This window comes from Malaclemys terrapin, chromosome 3 (assembly GCF_027887155.1).
Source record: "Malaclemys terrapin pileata isolate rMalTer1 chromosome 3, rMalTer1.hap1, whole genome shotgun sequence".
In the NCBI taxonomy this organism is placed as follows: domain Eukaryota; kingdom Metazoa; phylum Chordata; order Testudines; family Emydidae; genus Malaclemys; species Malaclemys terrapin.
In genome coordinates this window covers 102,613,599-102,633,706 of record NC_071507.1, presented here as the reverse complement: position 1 = coordinate 102,633,706, position 20,108 = coordinate 102,613,599, and the positions used below count along the sequence as shown (strand labels likewise).

Below are 20,108 nucleotides of genomic sequence, written 5' to 3'. Positions count from 1 at the left end.
TCACCAAAAGGGGGTGTTTCCAGTGGAGTTCGCAGGGATCAATACTAGGCCCAATTCTATTCAATTTTTCTGTCAGTGAGATGCAAGTAAATATAAAATTACTACTGATAAAATTTGCAGATGAGACAAAGATTAGTGGAGTAGTAACTAATAATTAGGATGGGAGGTCATACAGAATGATCTGGATTTCTGAGCTCAGTCAAAGAAAATGTGTGTTTTTTTTTTGTGTAGCTGAATGCAAAGTTATACATCTAGGAACAAAGGATGCAGGCCATACCTACAGAATGGGGTACTGTTTCCTGGAAATAAGTGATTCTGAAAAGTATTTAGAGGTCATAGTGAACAGGCAAATGAACATGAGCTCCCAGTGCAATGCTATGGCAAAAAGGCCAAATGAGATCCATGGATGTGTAAACAGGGAGTAATGAGTAGAAGTAAGGATGTAATTGTACGTCTGTATATGGCACTGGTGAGATTGATACTGGAATATTGCATACAGTTTTTGGAGTCCACATATTGAAAAATTGGAGAGGGTGCAGAAAAGAGATACAAAATTAATTTGAGTGCTGGAGAAAATTTACTTCAATCTGTTTACTGTATTTAAAAGAAGACTGAGATGTTATTTGATTACAGTCTTATAGGTAGGTACCTTCACAGGTAGAAGCTATTGGATAGCAAAGAAGCTCTTTAATCTAGTGGAGAAAAAAGCATAACAAGAACAAATGGCTGGAAGTTGAAAACAGACAAATTCAAATTAGAAATTAGGCACACATTTTTAACAGTGAGTGTGAATAACCAGTGGAACAAACTGCCAAGGGTAGTAGTGAATTCTCCATATCTTGATATCTTCAGATAAATACTGAAGATTTATCCTGAGCTTGTCTGGTTATGTAGACTCTGTCCTAAGACCCTACGCTACCAGCACTCCCAGCTATCTTCGAGACACCACTGACTTCCTGAGGAAACTACAATCCATCGGTGATCTTCCAGAAAACACCATCCTGGCCACTATGGACGTAGAAGCCCTCTACACCAATATTCCACACAAAGATGGACTACAAGCTATCAGGAACAGTATCCCTGATAATGTCACAGCTAACCTGGTGGCTGAACTTTGTGATTTTGTCCTCACCCACAACTATTTCACATTTGGGGACAATATATACCTTCAAGTCAGCGGCACTGCTATGGGTACCCGCATGGCCCCACAATATGCCAACATTTTTATGGCTGACTTAGAACAATGCTTCCTTAGCTCTCGTCCCCTAACTCCCCTACTCTACTTGCGCTACATTGATGACATCTTCATCATCTGGACCCATGGAAAAGAAGCCCTTGAGGAATTTCACCATGATTTCAATAATTTCCATCCCACCATCAACCTCAGCCTAGATCAATCCACACAAGCGGTCCATTTCCTGGACACTACTGTGCTAATAAGCGATGGTCACATCAATACCACCCTATACCGGAAACCTACTGACCGCTACACTTACCTACATGCCTCCAGCTTCCATCCAGGACACACCACACGATCCATTGTCTACAGCCAAGCTCTAAGATATAACCGCATTTGCTCCAATCCCTCGGATAGAGACAAGCACCTACAAGATCTCTATCAAGCATTCTTAAAACTACAATACCCACCTGCTGAAGTGAAAAAACAGATTGACAGAGCCAGACGAGTACCCAGAAGTCACCTCCTACAAGACAGGCCCAACAAAGAAAATAACAGAACACCACTAGCTGTCACCTTCAGCCCCCAACTAAAACCTCTCCAGCGCATCATCAGAGATCTACAACCTATCCTGAAAGATGATCCTTTACTCTCACAGATCTTGGGAGACAGACCTTACAGACAACCCCCCAACCTAAAGCAAATACTCACCAGCAACCACACATCACTGAACAAAACCACTAACCCAGGAACCTATCCTTGTAACAAACCCCGATGCCAACTCTGTCCACATATCTATTCAAGTGACATCATCATAGGACCTAATCACATCAGCCATACCATCAGGGGCTCGTTCACCTGCACATCTACCAATGTGATATATGCCATCATGTGCCAGCAATGCCCCTCTGCCATGTACATTGGCCAAACCGGACAGTCTCTACGCAAAAGAATTAATGGACACAAATCTGACATCAGGAATCAAAATACTCAAAAAACAGTGGGAGAACACTTTAACCTGTCTGGTCATTCAGTGACAGACCTGCGGGTGGCTATATTACAACAGAAAAACTTCAAAAACAGACTCCAAAGAGAGACTGCAGAGCTAGAATTGATATGCAAACTAGACACAATCAACTCCAGTTTGAATAAGGACTGGGAATGGCTGAGCCATTACAAACGTTGACTCTATCTCCCCTTGTAAGTACTCTCACACTTCTTATCACACTGTCTGTACTCGGCTAGCTTGATTATCACTTCAAAAGTTTTTTTTCTCTTAATTAATTGGCCTCTCAGAGTTGGTAAGACAACTCCCACCTGTTTATGCTCTCTGTATGTGTGTATATATATCTCCTCATTATATGTTCCATTCTATATGCATCCGAAGAAGTGGGCTGTAGTCCACGAAAGCTTATGCTCTAATAAATTTGTTAGTCTCTAAGGTGCCACAAGTACTCCTGTTCTTCTTTTTGCGGATACAGACTAACACGGCTGTTACTCTGAAACTTCAGATAAATACTGTATGCCTCTCTGGAAGTTATGCTGTAGTCAAACACAAGTTATTGGACTCAATACAGGTATAACTGGATGAAATTTAATGGCCTGTGATGTGTGCAGGTCAGACTAGATGATCTAATGATTCCTCCTGCCCTTAAAATCTATGAGAACTCTCATATCAGAAGAAGTAATAATCCTCATAGAAGGAGGAGCAATTCTGAAGGTCCCTTTGAATGGGAAAATCAAGGCTTTTGTGAAAAAAGCCTTCAAATCGCCAGGACTGGACCGATAAGCGTTTGATATATACATCATGTGCATCCAGAGCAACAGTCACACAATGTCTAACTCTGTGCCACAAACCTTGACAATTCCTTTTTAGATTAACTTAAAATTGTCTTGTAAATCAACATCAGGAAAGAAACTCCCCTTAAAAGTGGTCTTGAGAATCTGATTTTTCAGAACACTTACCTGTACCAAATGTTCTCAGTAGAAATGATAAATGCATTTCTCTGGTCAGTGCTTAGAATGGTCTGTGCAAAAATTCCTGTAAGTGTCATTTCTACAAAGGAGGCATTTTCTTTTGCTCATTTTGTGAGGACTGTGGAAACAATGTCAAAAACATAGATTTTGCAATAAAAAGCATCATCAGTAAATTTGATTAAATCTAAGCCCTTTGTGAGAAATTATATCTTTTTTTAGAAAGTTTCTTGTTGCTTCAGAACATCTGTTGCAAACTGGACAGTGGCCTGAGTCAAACATGCACAATGTTCCATTTGCCAGGATTGGGGTTGGTTTTTGTTTTGTTTTGTTTTTTGCCCCAGAAGGATGTTTCCTATAGCTTCAAGTTGTTTAAATGGAAGAATTAACCATGCATCTTCTAACGGGAGCTGTTAAGTTGCAACACTAGCTCAAACAATGAATCTTCAGAGTTCCATTTGATTACATTAGCCTTTTAAAGTATTTTGTTTAATTAAATGTTTAAGAATAACCTCATCTGTGGGAAGAACTTTCAGTATTAAACATTGGATATAACCTCATATCAGTTTATAATCTTACTTAAAAAGCGTTAATGGCAGTTTTTATCTATAGATATAAAGTAATACTGAGCTCATTTTCAATAAATGTTTGAGCTTTCTTCTTTACAGAACATTCCTGAAGATATTCTATTAAAGGTTGAGAAAGTAGAAACAAGTTGCAATACAGTTTAGCTATTTAATAAATATCTTCACTGTCTTTCACTTTTGCATAACCAGGGGCAGCTCTATGTTTTTTGCTGCCCCAAGCACGGCAGTCAGGCGGCCTTCGGCAGCACGCCTGCGGGGGATCTGCCGATCCCGCGCCTTCGGCATACCCGCCGCCGAAGCCGCGGGACCGGCGGATCTCCTGCAAGCATGTCGCCGAAGGCTGCCTGACTACCGCCCTCACGGCGACAGGCATGCCACCCCCCGTGGCTTGCCACCCCAGGCACGCAGTCATCCAGCAGTCATCCAGCTTCAGAAAAATGCCAGTTTGCCAAAACTAGCTACAGACTCTCTTCAAAAGAGTTATTTTAAACTCTTTTTGAAGATACAAATATTTGTTAAACTGGTACTCTTATTTCTCTGTTGATTGAAGGTATTTTGCCATTGACCTTGTAACACACAATTCACTAAAAGTTGATTTTGTCATTGTTCTTATGTACAGAGATTATAAAAGATAATCAACTATATATAACAAAGCTGCTGTTCTATTGATTTTAGCTCCATTATAAGACGCTAAGTTAAACTTTACAGTGTCTTTCTAATGTCACCAGAACTTCTAGATGAAACTATAACCTCTTTTATACAGACATGATTTTAAAGCTCTATTTGGAATTTTAAATTTTATCTTATAAAAATTCCAATATTATTGGTTAGAGATGAGTTATTTGAATTCAGTAGAGATATGAAATCCTAATCAAATGGTCTTCTGAAATGATCAAAGTGTAAAATTTACTTTATTTCTTCGCTATGTGGAGTGTTACAAAACACCTATCAATTTTTAGTACTCAGAGAGCTGTCCAATATACTAGACGACTAGGATGTCCGTTTTACCCCTTATCTTGAAGTGTTGCATTAATTGAAGACCTCCCACATTTTCATCTCTTGCTGAGATCCCATTTAAGAGCTTGTCTTTATTAATTCCCTGATTCACTTACCTGAATAGTTGTTTATAGTAGTATCAGCTAATTGCAGAGAAGGTTATTGTAACTTTTTTTTTTTCATTCTGAGGGAGGAGTGGAAAATCTAAATCCTGCTTAAAATAGAAGGTTAAATACCAGTGTATTTTCTTAATCTGTGAAGTCACAAAAATTAATTTAGAGTACATTTTGACATATTTTTTAACCTCCCCCAGAATGTTCAACACAGAAAATATGCCAGATGGAAGGCAGCATATATTCATAATTGTCTAAAGAATGGAGAGACTCCTCAACCTGGACCTATTGGAATGGAAGAGGAAGATTATGGTATGTACATTGCTATTTCAAATAAAGTAATAACAACAGATTGGATGGGCTAGTGAATTAAAGTGAATATTGTTATATATGTTTCTCCAAAGGGAACTTAATATCATCACTTTCCTGCTTAGGTGAATGTTTCACAGTAATTTTCTGTTTTTCTTTTCTGTGCCAGACATCTTTATGATTTTCATTGGACTTTTCTCTTGACTGGCAGCACTAAAAAAAATCTTGCTTGTATATGGAAAGTTCTGATTTTGGATAAGTGTCAGCTATAAAATAAATAAGGATAATGAAACTCATTTCATAAATGTCTCAAGATGGAATTTAATAGTTTTCAGAAGCAAAAGACCTGGTAAATTAATCCACTATACTACATACCCTCTTTGACTCTAAGGCAGATCTGCAGCTGGAAGGTAGTCAAGTAGCAGTGTAAAGTTCTGAATCTGTTGGTACAGGATGTGTACTAAGGTTTTGGGCTCTATACCTGGCTCTGCCATAGACAATATAGTTCTTTTATGAAAAGTGATTCTAAAAATATTATCTCTAGACTTATGTGCTTCAATTTAATTTAAAATGTGTTAAGCATTAGGCGATAGACATATACTATTGTGGGTCTGGTTATCAACTTTTCTGATCCATGATCTCATGCTTTGGAGATCCCCTTCCCATCTAATCCAAGAAAAGGAAGGATGGGCACGACTTCCTGTTTGAGAAGAGATCAGACTATTGGTTCTTCAAATACAATATGCTGCTTGAGGTAGTGGCAACGAGCTGATGCCATGGAGAAAAACAGAAAATGGGAACATAAGAACTGCCGTACCAGATGAGATCAGTGGTTTGTTTAGTCGAGTTTTCTATTGTGAACAGTACAAGATGCTTCAGAGAAAGGCGCAAGAAATGCTGTAGTAGTGGTCATAGAATAATCTGCTCTCAGGGAACATTTCTTCCAAGTTCTCTTGAATAACAGATTGGCTTATGCCCCGAAATCTGAGAGCTTATATCTCTTCCAAAATACATGTGTGCCAGAGTTGTACAAGGAAAATGGGATGAGAGATACATGTAGAAATCAGCAGATATCCTATTGCATTTTTTAGACTGATACCTCTGGGTATCCATTTTTTAAAATAATCTGTTGGTGTTTACACCTTACTTGGTACTGTTTATGGTGTTTGCAGGCTTTCTATTTAAAAAAAGAACAGGAGTACTTGTGGCACCTTAGAGACTAACAAATTTATTTGAGCTTAAGCTTTCTTGGGCTACAGCCCACTTCATCAAATGCATATAGTAAGAAATATATATACATACAGAGAACATAAAAAGGTGGAAGTAGCCATACCAACTGTAAGAGACTAATTAATTAAAATGAGGTATTATCAGCAGGAGAAAAAAAACTTTTGTAGTGATAATCAAGATGGCCCATTTTAGACAGTTGACAAGAAGGTGTGAGGATACTTAACATAGGGAAATAGATTCAATATGTGTAAAGACCCAGCCACTCTCAGTCTCTATTCAAACCCAAGTTAATGGTATCTAGTTTGCATATTAATTCAAGCTCAGCAGTTTCTCGTTGGAGTCTGTTTTTGAAGCTTTTCTGTTGCAAAATTGCCCCCTTTAAGTCTGTTACTGAGTGACCAGAGAGGTTGAAGTGTTCTCCTACTGGTTTTTGAATGTTATGATTCCTGAATGTGATATGATTCCAGGCAAAAACCAGTAGGAGAACACTTCAACCTCTCTGGTCACTCAGTAACAGACTTAAAGGTGGCAATTTTGCATTGTTTGTATTAGTTATTTTTAAACTACTCTCTAAAATGATTGTGACTTACTTTACTATGCAGTCTACTTATTAGCCTTTATACTTTTAAAAATAGACATGAATAGGGCCATCTAAAGGACTGTAGCTGCAAATTATAAGTTTTATACCATAGAAATATATTCCAGAGAACACATGTAAGTAAAATTCAGAAATATTTATGTGAGTTGATATTTAATCATATTTCAGTGTGTTTATCAGATTATTAGTTTATCCTAATTATTATAAATGTTTCATAGTAGTATATTTTTTCCTACCAAAGGAACCCAAAGCACTTTACAAACACTGGAATCACTTCACTCACCACTGAAATGCAATTGCCTCTGAGCTGGAGCACAGCATCCAGTTGCTACAATGCACAAGTTTAGAAACTGTATTCTTATGTAGTTCTGTAGAATTAAGTCTTGTCTAAAACTGAGATTTTTAGCCACAGGTGCAGCTATGCTCATGTAGTTGTACCAATGCAAACTCCTAGTGCAGCTTTGGTGCCCCTGGGTAAACTATGACTTTGAATCAGTGCAACTTACTCCAGTTTGACATGCACTTCTTAGTTAGCTGAAAAATGTTATTAAAAGAACTGTTGTGAAATGAGTTCATTTTTATTATCAATATATTGTAAATGTGCAAATATAGAAGTCTGTAAATTAAAGAATTTGTTTTATTCAAATTCATAACTGTAGTGATCGCCCACAGATTCTTGTAAAATTGTATGAACGCTAAGCAAAGTGTAGTACTACTACTAATATTAAATCTTACATATCGCTTCTAATCTTCAAAACCTTGTACAAATATTAATTTATCCTTAGAATAAGGAGTGTATTATGCCTCTTCATTTTACAGACTGGGAAACAAGCAAAGATAAGTGACTTGCCCAAGGCCACAGAACCTGTCAGAGGGGCAATTAGAATTCAGTAGTTTTTCACTCTTACTATTGTGCTAAAACACTACTTTTCACTCCATATCATAACAAGGGGCTGTAGGAAAAAATGAAAATTGCAACTCCCATTGCCAGGGTTATAAGTAAAGGTAAACTAATGGGGACAGTATTTTTGGTGGTGATATACAAATGAAAGCATTGCTATTCAAAGTGAGCCTGCAGTATGTATTTTTCATAATCAACAGGCTATATTTTTTTGTTTGAAAAGTTTTATTTTGTTCGATAAGGCATTACTCTTTTAGGCATTAATGCCATATTGTATTTTTATGTATGGGTAATAAAATGACAAAATACTTTTTTTCAGGGGATTATTAACATTGTACCAGATGTGGCATACATGCCATAACATTTTGAGCATCGTAGAGCCAAAGATCATATGCAAATAGATTTTTCAGTAGAATATTCTGGAAAAAGAACTTGTCATAATTCTTGCTTTGTTCATCCCAGAAAGAAAAGCAGCATTGTTTAAGCAAAGTGCTGGACTTTCCTCATTCCTTTCGGCTTGCTCACTTTCTTCCTCCTCTTGCGAATGAAAAAGTACATGTTTAAATAGAATGAAACTAGCCATCCCCAGCTTGTCAAATTACCAGATTTTCCATAAGCGTTGTGCTCCCTGTGATTCTTGAAAACCATACTGTAAATCTTGGAGATGTTTTATACAGTAACATAGGCGTTCTCTATGTAATTCTGCTCTTGGATTGAGTAGAGGCTTTTGTCAGTATGCTACAAGACCATGGAAACTTAAAATGACACAGTTGATTTATTAACGTGGTTAGAATACGAGTCATAGAGTACACATGAAGGTCACTCAGGAGTACCTTGGGGTCAGCTACTAAACTTTTATACCAGTCAAGAAAAACATAGATAAATAAAAAAATCCTAAATGAACAAAGTATAAAGATACTAAAATACATGAACTATTGGCATTGATATTAGAGAGTTCCAAGGTATTGATATTAGAGAGTTCTTTATAGTCCTCATAAGAAGCAATAAACTTTAACTCTCCAGAAGGGGAGGTACTGAAGCACCCTTCTTACCTGACTTGAGGAAAGTATGGGTTTTAAATGTTTTTAGAATCATAGTTTGCAGGAAATTGGAGTGAAATGGTACACCAGGATAAGAAAATGATATGATATGGAAACTGAAATTACTACATGATCAGTTGGAAAGAGGAGACAGTCTTTAGAGTTCTAGTCTGGAGTTCCTGACACCTCAGAAATATGGTTTCTATGCCAATATTCAGTATGATATTCTAAGCTGTATTCCATATGATATTTTAATTTAAAAGTTGTTGGTATTGTGTGTCAGAATGATTACGGTAATGTTCCAGATTTCTGTTACTTTTATGATCTGCTTTAAATATAGGATCACTACCTTCAAAGCAGAAAGTTATTTGTTTATATTTGCCAATATGAAATACCCATGGAATTGTTGCTGTCACTATGTATAAAAGTAGTTTAAACACTGTGTGGCAATAAAAATGTGACTGTTAAAGACAGCAAATATAGAATGATAGTATTTCATTCACGTTGGCTCTAGAACTGTAAATATATTGTTTTGGCTATATATATTGACAACAAAATTAGAAATATAAATATTAGATAGCTTAAAACAAGGTTTTTGTAAAACTCCAGAAGTCCTAATATTTACCTTTTGAATTGCCAGTTGTTAAAAAGAAAACTATAAAATTGAGGTGTGAAGAGACTGTAATTGTTTTATTACATAGTTTTTAAACTTTCTTTGCCATACTACAAATGTTTTAAACTTAGATTGTTATTGGTGTCTTTTGAGAAACGAATCATTTAATTTTACTAGTATTGATTTACTGTAAAAGATTTGTATTTCTTAATGACGTTATGGTGTGTTCAGATCTCATACTTAAAACAGTTTCTTGAATGAAAAATTCTGATCCAACATCTTAAAAATAACGAATTGTTTATCTCTTGTATCAACTGCTTTTCAATCCTGTGCAATAATATTACCACTAAAGATTACATAAAAAGGCCATACTGAGTCAGACCAATGGTCCATCTAGCCCAGTGGCCAGATGTTGCAGAAGAAATTAACAGAACAGGGCAATTCTCAAGTGATTCAGCCCCTGTCATTCAGTTGCAGCATCTGGCAGTCAGGGGTTTAGGGATACCCAGAGTATGGGATTGCATCCCTGACCATCTTGGCTAATGGCCATTGATGAATCTATCCTCCATAAATTTATCTACCTTTTTTTTTTTTTTTTTTTTTTTAACTCAGTTATAATTTTGGCCTTCACAACATATCATGGCACTGAGTTCCACAGGTTGACTATGCATTGTGTGAAAAAATACTTCTTTATGTTTGTTTTAAACCTGCTGCCAGTTAATTTCACTGAGTAACCCCTAATTCTTGTGTTATGTGAAGGGATAAATAACATTTCCTTATTCACTTTCTCCACACCAGTCATGATTTTATAGACTTCTATCATATCTGTGCTTAGTTGTCTCTTTTCTAAGATGAACATTCCCAGCCTTCTTAATCTGTCCTCGTATGGAAGGTCTTTCATATCCCTAATCATTTTTGTTGCCCTTCTCTGTACTTTTTCCAATTCTAATGTATCTTTTTTTGACATGGGGCAACCAAGAACTGCACGCAGTATTCAAGGTGAGGGCATACCATGTAGATTTATATAATGGCATTATATTATCTGTCTTCTTATATATCCCTTTTCTAATTGTTCCTAACATTCTGTTAGCTTTTTTTGACGACCCCATCATTTTGTCTGGATAGTTGGGATTGTGTGTTCCAATGTGCATTATTTTGCACTTATCAGCATTGAATTACATTTGCCATTTTGTTGCTCAGTCACTCAGTTTTATGAGATCCATTTGTAATTCTTTGCAGTCAGCTTTGGATTTAACTCTCTTGAATAATTTTGTATCATCTACAAATTTTACCACTGTTCATCCCCTTTTCCAGATAATTTAAGAATGTGTTGAACAGCTGTGGTTTTAGTACAGATCCTTGGGGGATCCTCCTATTTACCTCTCTCCACTGTGAAAATTGACCATTTATTTTGAGTTTCTTTCTGATCTTTTAACCAGTTCCTGATCTGTGAGAAGACCTTCTCGCTTATCCCATGACTGCTTACTTTACTAAAGAGCCTTTGGTGAGGGACCTTATCAAAGACTTTCTGAAAGTCCAAGTACACTGTATCCACTGGATCCCCTTTGTCTACATGCTTGTTCAAATCCACAAAATATTCTAATAGATTGGTGAGGCATGATGTCCCTTGACAAAAGCCATGTTGACTCTTCTCAAACATATCATGTTTATCTTTGTATCTGACAATTCTGTTTTTTACTAAAGTTTCAACCAATTTGCCTGGTATTGCAGTTAGGCTTACTGGCCTGTAAATGCCATGTTTGCCTCTGGAGCCTTTTTTAAAAATCGGTATAACACTAGGTATCATCCAGTCATCTGGTACAGAGGCTGATTTAAGTGATAGGTTACATACCACAGTTGTTAGTTTTGCAATTTCATATTTGAATTTTTTCAGAACTCTTGGGTGAATAAGCATCTGATGCTGGTGACTTATTACTGTTTAATTTATCAGTTTGTTCCAAAACCTCCTCTGATGACACCTCAATCTGGGACAGTTCCTCAGATTTGTCACCTAAAAAGAACGGCTCAGGTGTGGGAATCTCCCTCAGATCCTTTGTGGTGAAGACCAGTGCAAAGAATTCCTTTAGCGTCTCTTCAACAGCTTGTCTTCCTTGAGTGCTCCTTTAGTACCTTTATCGTATAGTGGCCCCACTGAGAGTTTGACAGTCTTCCTGCTTCTGATGTACTTAAAAAAATTTGCTATGTGTTCTTGTGTCTTTTGCTAGTCACTCTTTGAATTCTTTTTTGGCCTGCCTAATTATATATTTACACTTGACCTGCCAGAGGATTTGACTTCGGTTTTTTAAAAGATGACTTTTGCCAGTTGTTTAGCCATGGTGGCATTTTTTGGCCCTCTTACTGTGTTTATATTATTTATTTTATTTTATTTTATTTTATTTTATTGTGATATACATATAGTTTGAGCTTCTATTATGGTGTTTTTTAAAAAAGTTTCCATGCAGCTTGCAGGTATTTCACGGTTGTGACTGCTTCTTTTAATTTTCATTTAACTAGCTTCTTCATTTTTGTGTAGTTGCTCTTTTTGAAATTAAATGCTACTGTGGTGGATTTATTCAGTATTTTCCCCCCTACAAGGATGTTAACTTTAATTCCATTATGGTTGCTATGATTGAGCTGTTTGGCTATATTCACCTCTTGGACCAGATCCTGTGCTCCACTTAGGACTAAATCAAGAATTGCCTCTCCCTGTTTGGGTGCTAGGACTAGTTGCTCCAAGAAGCAGTCATTAGTTCTGTCTAGAAATGTTATCTCTGCATTCCAGCCTGAGGTGATATGTTACCCAGTCAATATGGGATAGTTGAAATCTCCCATTATTACTGGGTTTTCTGTTTTTGGAGTCTCTCTAATCTCCCTGAGCATTTCACAATCACCATCAGTTAGTCAGGAGGGTGGTAGTATACTCCTTCTGCTATACCCTTATTATGCAAGCATGGAATTTCTATCCATAGAGATTCTGTGATACATTCTTATAACATTTTTGCTATGTGACACTATGCTTTCTTTCACATACAGTGCCACTCACTCACTAGAGCGACTTACTCTCATTCCTATATATTTTGTACCCTCATATTAATGGGTCGCATTAATTTTCTTTGTTCCTCCAAGTTTCTCTCATGCCTATTACATCAATATCCTCATTTAATACCAGGCTCTCAAGTTCACCCATCATAATATTTAGACTTCTAGCATTTGTATACAAGCACTTATAAAATTGTGCTCCTCCACACCTGTTGGCTCTCCCTCCAGCCCTTAGTTTAAAAACTCCTCTACCACTTTTTTAATTTTACATGCCAGCAGTATAGTTCTGTTTTGGTTTAGGTAGAGCCCTTCCTGTATAGGCTCCTCCTTTCCTCAAAGGTTCCCCAGTTCCTAGTAAACTTAAATCTCTCCTCTCAACGCCGTTGTCTCATCCATGTGTTAAGACCTTGCAGTTCTGCCTGTCTAACTAGCACTACTCATAGAACTGGAAGCATTTGAAAGAATACAGTCCAGAACCTCCATGGTAGCAATCAATTACCTAACAGTCTAAATTTGGCCTCCAGGACCTCTTGCCTACCTTTCCCTGTGTCATTGGTATCTACATGTACCACGACCACTGGCTCCTCCCCAGCACTACACATAAGTGTATCCAGATGTCTCGAGAGGTCCACAATCTTCACACATGCAAGAAATTCACCGTGCAGTTCTCCCGGTCACCACAAAACCAACTATCTCTATTTCTAATAATCAAATCCCCCATTATTATTATTTGTCTCTTCCTAATAACTTGGAGGGGTATCCTAAGTGCAAGAGTGTACCATCACATCATCTGAAAGGAGGGTCCCAAGGATGGGATCTTTCCCTCTGCTCCAGCTTGTTGTCCCTTCCTGAGACTTTCATCTTCCTCAACAGCACAGAGGCTGAGAGACTGGGAGTGAAACCACTCTACAGTGTCCCTGAAAGTCTCATCTATGTAGATTATAAAGCACTGTAATTTTTTGCTTCCTTCATTTTGGACAGGTAAAAATTTAAACATATGACATTGCAGAAAGGAAAGAATACTTTTCATGTTCTGGTGCTTAATTTGATTGAGATTGTGCATCTAATAAAAGAAGTTCATTTAAACAAAGCCACCTTCTTAGCACAAGATGAGTTTAGCTCATTGCATTATGAGTTTTCAATTTTAGAAGGTGTGTATAGGGCAGGGGTGGGGCAGACAGCTGGAATTGCTCCACTGACTGTATGTAGGCTGTGTGCAAATGGAGGCTAATTTTTCAGCAGTGAACATGCATGAAACTGTGCTTAATTTTCCACATACAAATTGAATATATGCACATGCCCCAATAAATGAATATCCCTCTTTCTGTGGTGCTGTATATATGTACATATATTATAAGAGGCTACCTATTATTATGTTTGCCCAAATTTTCCCATGTTAAGACCCTAGTTTCAGTTGTTTGTAATTTGGGCATGTCTACACTACAAACTTAAGTTGACCTATGTTCACTCAGCTTACAGCCACCACAGTAATGACTGCAATCGTTCATGTCCACACTGCCCTCCTTCTGTTGGTGCATATCCTCACCAGCCACACTTCCACCAATTTAAAAGGGGGCAGTGTGAGGGACTGAGAGCCCAGGCTGTCTGCTCCACTTGGCAGGAGCAGGACAGCCGCCCAGGCTTCTGACAGAGAGCGCCATACCTGGAACCTCAATGGCTGCTGGGCTCCCAGTATCGGGTGGGGAGCCTTGGTGCAGCACCCCAGCTGGGAGCAGGGAACCAGGACCCCAGGTGGCAGCCTGGTGGGGAGCCGGGAGTGGAGAGCCCAGGCAGCTCCCTGTCTGGGAGCCCAGCTTCTGAGTGGGGAGTCTGGGGAGCAGGGTGGGAGGGAGCTGGGAACCCATCAGGCAGCCCGGGCAACAGCTTGGGTGGGAGCAGGGGGCAGGAGGTTAGAGCGGGGAGTCCAAGCAGCAGCCTGGCTGAGAACAAGGAGCCCAGTGGTACTAGCTGGAGCATCCCACCCATCCCAGAGTGACAGCCTAAGCTGTGAGCGCCTTTCCTGTCAATTTCATGGCTCCAGCATGGAGTCATGAACTTGACAAGAATGACAGCCAATAGCCAATGTAAGTAACCTGCAGGGTCTACACGGATGCTACATTGCCCTAACTGCACTGATGTAAGCCCTATGACTCTTGTGGAAGTGGAGTTATTATGTTGGTGTAGTAGGGCACTTATATCGGCCGGAGCAAGGCTGCCGTGTGTACACTGACATACTTAGGTAGACATAAGCTCCCTTACATCAGCCTAAATCTGTAGTGTAAACCAGGTCTTTGCAAAACTTTAACTATTTGGCTTAAAATTTTCCATGCTACATATCTTTCTCATGCTGAATTGTTCAGGATAATTTTAGCCAAAACGGTTCAGCTATTTCTGAGAATGAAGTTAGGGAAAAATACATTGTTTTGCCTGTGTTAAAAAATTCTGGTAACCTTTTCTTTGAAAAGCTGTAGTGCCCCCATGTTTTGGATTGGGACTTGAAATTTGGCAGCGGGGGATGGCCTTTGTGTCAGGTATATGCCTCTTGCCTTCCTTGTGAAAAACTGCCCAAATTTGGCCAAGTTACAAGCCTGTTTAAAAAAAAAAAAAAGTCACAGTTCATATATGCTTGGAGAATTGCTAGACCTTTGCAGCTAAATTCCCTGAATATTCTGTGCACACTGAGCATGCTCCAGCCTGGGGCAAAGCAGGATTTTCCCTCTGATTGCAGCTCTGGCCAGGCACAGGAACTGGAACTAAGATTAGCATGCCTGTCTTTCCTGAGCTCTGTGATCCCCTGCTGGTCCAAGGCACCATAGAGGAGGAAACTTCCTTATTTGAATGCAGTAGGCTGGAGTAGATTAGGACAGCAAGCCCTGGCGGGGCGGGGGAAGGGGGGGGACTAGGATTAACTGGGCAAGGAGACTTGGAGCTGGGGGGATGAGACTGGTGACATGATCTGCAGGCGGGTGACTGGAGGCTGGGAGTGGGGAAGAGACAGATTAGATGTGATGCTGGTTGAGTAGGGGAGCTGGGAGCGGAGGAGAGACTGGGACTGGCTAGCTAGTGAGAATGGGATTGGGATGAGGAGTAGGAGATTAAAGGAAGAGAACAGATTGTCTTCATTAAGGATGTTGAATGATGCTTAGCAGAATTGGATTCTATCCCTGCCTCTGCCAGAGAGTTCCTGTGTGGTGATGTGTCCTCTTTTTCTGGGTGTTCAACCTGAGTTCCTAAGGCCTGAATTGTAGAAGTGCTGAGCACTGAGAGTTGCGGTTATGGGAGTGTGACAAACTGGGAATATGTCTGTTGTTTCTTATGAATATTATATGCAGCTCAGTTTCCTTGTTCAATTGCATATTGCTGCCTGCCTGAATGCATAGAGTTAAATCAAAGGAGGCTTTAAAGGGGTTGTTGAGAGGCCAAGTAGGAAAGGTAATATAGTGACAGGATAAGACAGTCTTACAGGTACATACCTTCAAGGGATTTAAGATAACAATGACTGGGCCATCATTTGAGGAGAGAAGTTACCTAGATGGCTCCATCCAGGTTAGGATATTTTACTCTTCCCACGGCTAAGCCTGTAATCAAAGTTTTTTATTTGTGGTATGCCTAGCGTTGATGTCTAAATGCCTAATTTTTTTCTACCTGTTTTAACGCACCTTAATTTTACTCCTGCGAATGTTAGCCAGATTGCATTGCAGTGGTAGTGAACTAACAAGAAATACAGAAGTAAAGGAAAAACTCTGCATCTTTAGGATAGTGTTTGCCTGCAAACGATCTACCATAAATTTGTTGTAGAGGTCAGACATCTGTGGCAATGAATTACAGGATGCAGATAAGAAAAAATAATTTTCAGAAGGTAGAAGAATTTTGCAATGTTCTGTACTTTTCTATTACACTTTGGAAACAATACTAGACACTTTGTTTATAGCTTTCTCTTTAAAATGTATTTTTTATATGTTTAAACACTGGCAATATAGTGAATGCAACAGTGATGGCATTAATGTGTAAAATAATGTATTTATGAATAAACTTATACAAGCCGCAAAGTATGATGACAGTATTAGACTTATTGACAAAGGCAGCCATCAACCATACCGTGTTTTATTCCTTCTTATGTTTTCAATGGTGTTTGAAAGACTACTAGGACTAACTTAGTTACAAAATTACCAGAAAAATTATTTTTATTATAATTATATTTAAAATCAGACTAGAAAAGAACTTCATAGGGTAGATTTTCTTCTTGATGCACACACTTAAATTCCATACATATGATGCTCACCTCAGAAAAATATACGTACACAAATTTTGATAGGGAGTTGAGAAGGCAGGTAACTTTAAAAAAAAAAAATTTTTCCCATGGAATATATTTTTAGTGTTTTATACTTTTAAAGTAATAATATCTTAGTCTATATCTATTAATATGCTCATACACATATTGTCAGTTTCAGCTATTCTACCTTAGTTTTCTGTAGTAGTAAAGAATATTGTGAAAGGTAATAGAAAGTGGTATTTGTTTACTATTTTTACTAAAGTTAGCTGTCCTACATGTAACTCAAATTATACCTTTTTCCCGTTTATTTGAAAAGCCTTAAGTGGGGCAAAATCTCAGTTCCATCAGTTGACTGTCCCATTTTCATTACTAGACACTAATATTTACATACTTGATCGGATTTCCTATAACTGGAGACCAGAATGCACTTCGTAAGGAATTTTAAAATAACCAGTTTTTGCAAGATCTAGATACAACTTGATGCTCTTATGTTCTTTCCGTTGTCTTTGAAGCACCAGCAGCTAACAAACACTATTCCAGAACTGTGGTTGTTCCAGTTGACCTTTCTAATCATGCAGAGGCACACCTCCAATAAATGAAACAGAGCTTTGTTGGCTTGAGACCCACTAGAAATCTAGGAACAGAAACAAATTCTTAATAAAATTGAACAGTTAGGATAAATTATGCGTGGTGCAGATGTGGCCAAACTTAGCAGACTAGACTGGATCTTTAAAGTTATATGCCAGTTATAAGCCAGGATTTTTTTAAAGAAGCAACTATTAGCTTTACACTAAGATAGGTCAGCCATTCATATTCTAATGTAGGAAGTTCTGCAGGCATGGCCATGGATCAGCTGACCAAATGTCTTATAAGCCCTCTTTAATAGTACTTCCTTCCCAAATTTTCTCTTGTGTTTTTCTCTTTGCTTTCTTTTCATTTCTCATTTTAATCTTGTTAACATTTTCCTCATGAATATACATGCCACATAAGAGAGATTGCCTTATACAATGTAGTGTGTTCATTCAAATATATTCATTAGTACACACTGTTTGTACTCTGTCAAACTGTTTTTAATTCTGTATAATTTATATGCTAAAATGTAAGGATTCAGAAAAATAAAACCATGAGGTTGTACATATTCAGCCCAGTGATGACATGCATTCTCTTTCAGACCTCTATCTACAGCTCTACACGTTTTAAGTATGTGAGCTCCCAGAACTTATCCCATGATGCATTTATATTTCTATAGCTTGTTATTTGATTATTTGATAATGGTTGTTAAACCATTCATTTTATAACTGTACAAGATGTTATTCATATAGAGAAATCAAGGCGGATTATTGTTGCAGAAATAAATGGGAGTTTATATGCTTGCACAAAATAAGAATTAATATTGCCCTTTTCTGTATCTTAACAGATGCTGAAAGTGAAGAAGCTAGCTCATCTGCTCTGCCTAGCCAAGTATCTCAGCCATCATCTTCTACATATGATCCAAACATGCCAACTAGTAATTATACTGGCATACATATCCCACCTGGTGCACATGCTCCAGCCAACACTCCAGCTGAAGTACCTCATACCACAGGTATGTTGCATTTATATCCAGGAACACATATTTACTTTTACTGTGAGGTACTTTGCTATTCCATTGTAACCTCCTTTCCAGTTATATGTAAAGTATAATAAGGCTGCAATATTGTATATGTGTTAGAACACAGGCAGCTTTTATAGTGAATACTTCATAAATTACCATGTTAATCCCCATGTTTTTGGACATTTGTGACTTTCTGGAACTTTCACTTGTTGGGCTGAAACTTTCTATGACTGGTCTCAGCCTGAAAGTGATTTTGTTGTTGTTTGTTGTTGTTGTTAAAAGTTTGGCAATATAGTTTTGGTCTTTGACTGCAACGGATAGTGACAAGAATTTACGTTTCCCATTATTAACAAATATTTGTGGACAAGTAGATGAAAGTATGTACTCTATGGGCAAGTGGTGGTCAAAAAGTCTAACCAAAATGCTGAGTGTAAAGTAAGGTCTAAAAAATATATGATTGAAATATTAAAATGTAATGATTTAAATCACTGTACATCCTCAGCTGGAATATGGTGCTTAGTTCTCATGACCCATCTCAAAGAAATATAGAAGAAATAGAAGGGGCATAGAAAGGCTCCCATATGAGGAGAAATTTAAAAGATTGAAAAGAAATGTAGTTTAGAGAGCAGAGGAATAAGGGGACAGGATAGATGTATATACCAACTAGTGAATGGGATACAGAAGGTGAATTGGACACTCCCTCTTGCCATTTCTCATACAAGATCAAGAAGACCATCACTAGAATTAAAAGGCAATACGTTTATAACTGATAAAAGGAAAGACTGTTGACATTGTGCATAATTAACCTTTGGCAACACATTGCCACAAGATGTAAAAAATATATTTATATGGGTAATGGATACACTCGGTTAAAACAGAATAAGCAAAATTGTTTACCCTAAAAGATATAAAACCCTCATATTGTGGGCATAACATATCCATTCGCTGACCAAGCTAATGGTGAAAGTTCTCGTATGGGCAATTAAATCTGTTCAAATTGGTAAAAGTGCACAGAAGGGTGAGTTATTCTAATGCATCTTTGGAGCTTTGCAACTCCGTTTGAATACCTCCATTGATGCCTGGTTTATTTACTTGACCTCGTCTTCAAATCTCTCCACCTAGAAACATCATTTTCCTACATTTGGGACCGTATCTAATGGAGTGTCTTAGCCCTTCTGCTCTTCCAACAATGCTATGCTTGCTGCCCTGTTCACTGAATAGCAGCTATGAAACTGACAAGAGTGTCAATTTCACTTAGCTGCTCCACAGCAAGGAGCCTGATAGCCCTGGGAGCCCCAACTGGAACCAGGATTCTCAGAGTTGCAAGGCTCCCTGCTCCATCCGGGGTTCTACTGGCTGGCAGGCTACCTTTTGTGGTAAGGGGAGCCTGTAAGGGCTCCAGGGGTTAGAAGGCTCCCTGCCACAGAGCCTAGCAGCAACAAGAATCCTGGCTCCAGCCATAGCACCCAAGGTTGTCTCTTATCTTTCCAGTATAGCTTCTTTCCTTCTTTGTTTTTCTTTACATATTCCCATTGCAGCATGCATTGTTCTTCTGGTTGTGTCACCTGTGATTGGCTCTTTTTTAAGACTTCTCTTTCTTCACTCAGTTTCCATGTGCCTGGCTGTATCCACTCTTCTGTCCTTGATCATCTTGATCCAAGTGA

At 38.2% G+C, this 20,108-nt stretch overlaps 1 protein-coding gene across 1 annotated transcript in view; it reads left to right on the top strand.

The window, feature by feature from the left end:
- Window positions 1-20,108, top strand: part of VTA1 (vesicle trafficking 1) — a 77,270-nt gene that overhangs the window by 46,001 nt on the left and 11,161 nt on the right. Inside the window, exons 5-6 of the mRNA XM_054023251.1 lie at window positions 5,048-5,159; window positions 18,268-18,435. Of these exons, the coding sequence (XP_053879226.1) occupies window positions 5,048-5,159; window positions 18,268-18,435 (280 nt within the window). The remainder of the gene's footprint in view (window positions 1-5,047; window positions 5,160-18,267; window positions 18,436-20,108) is intronic.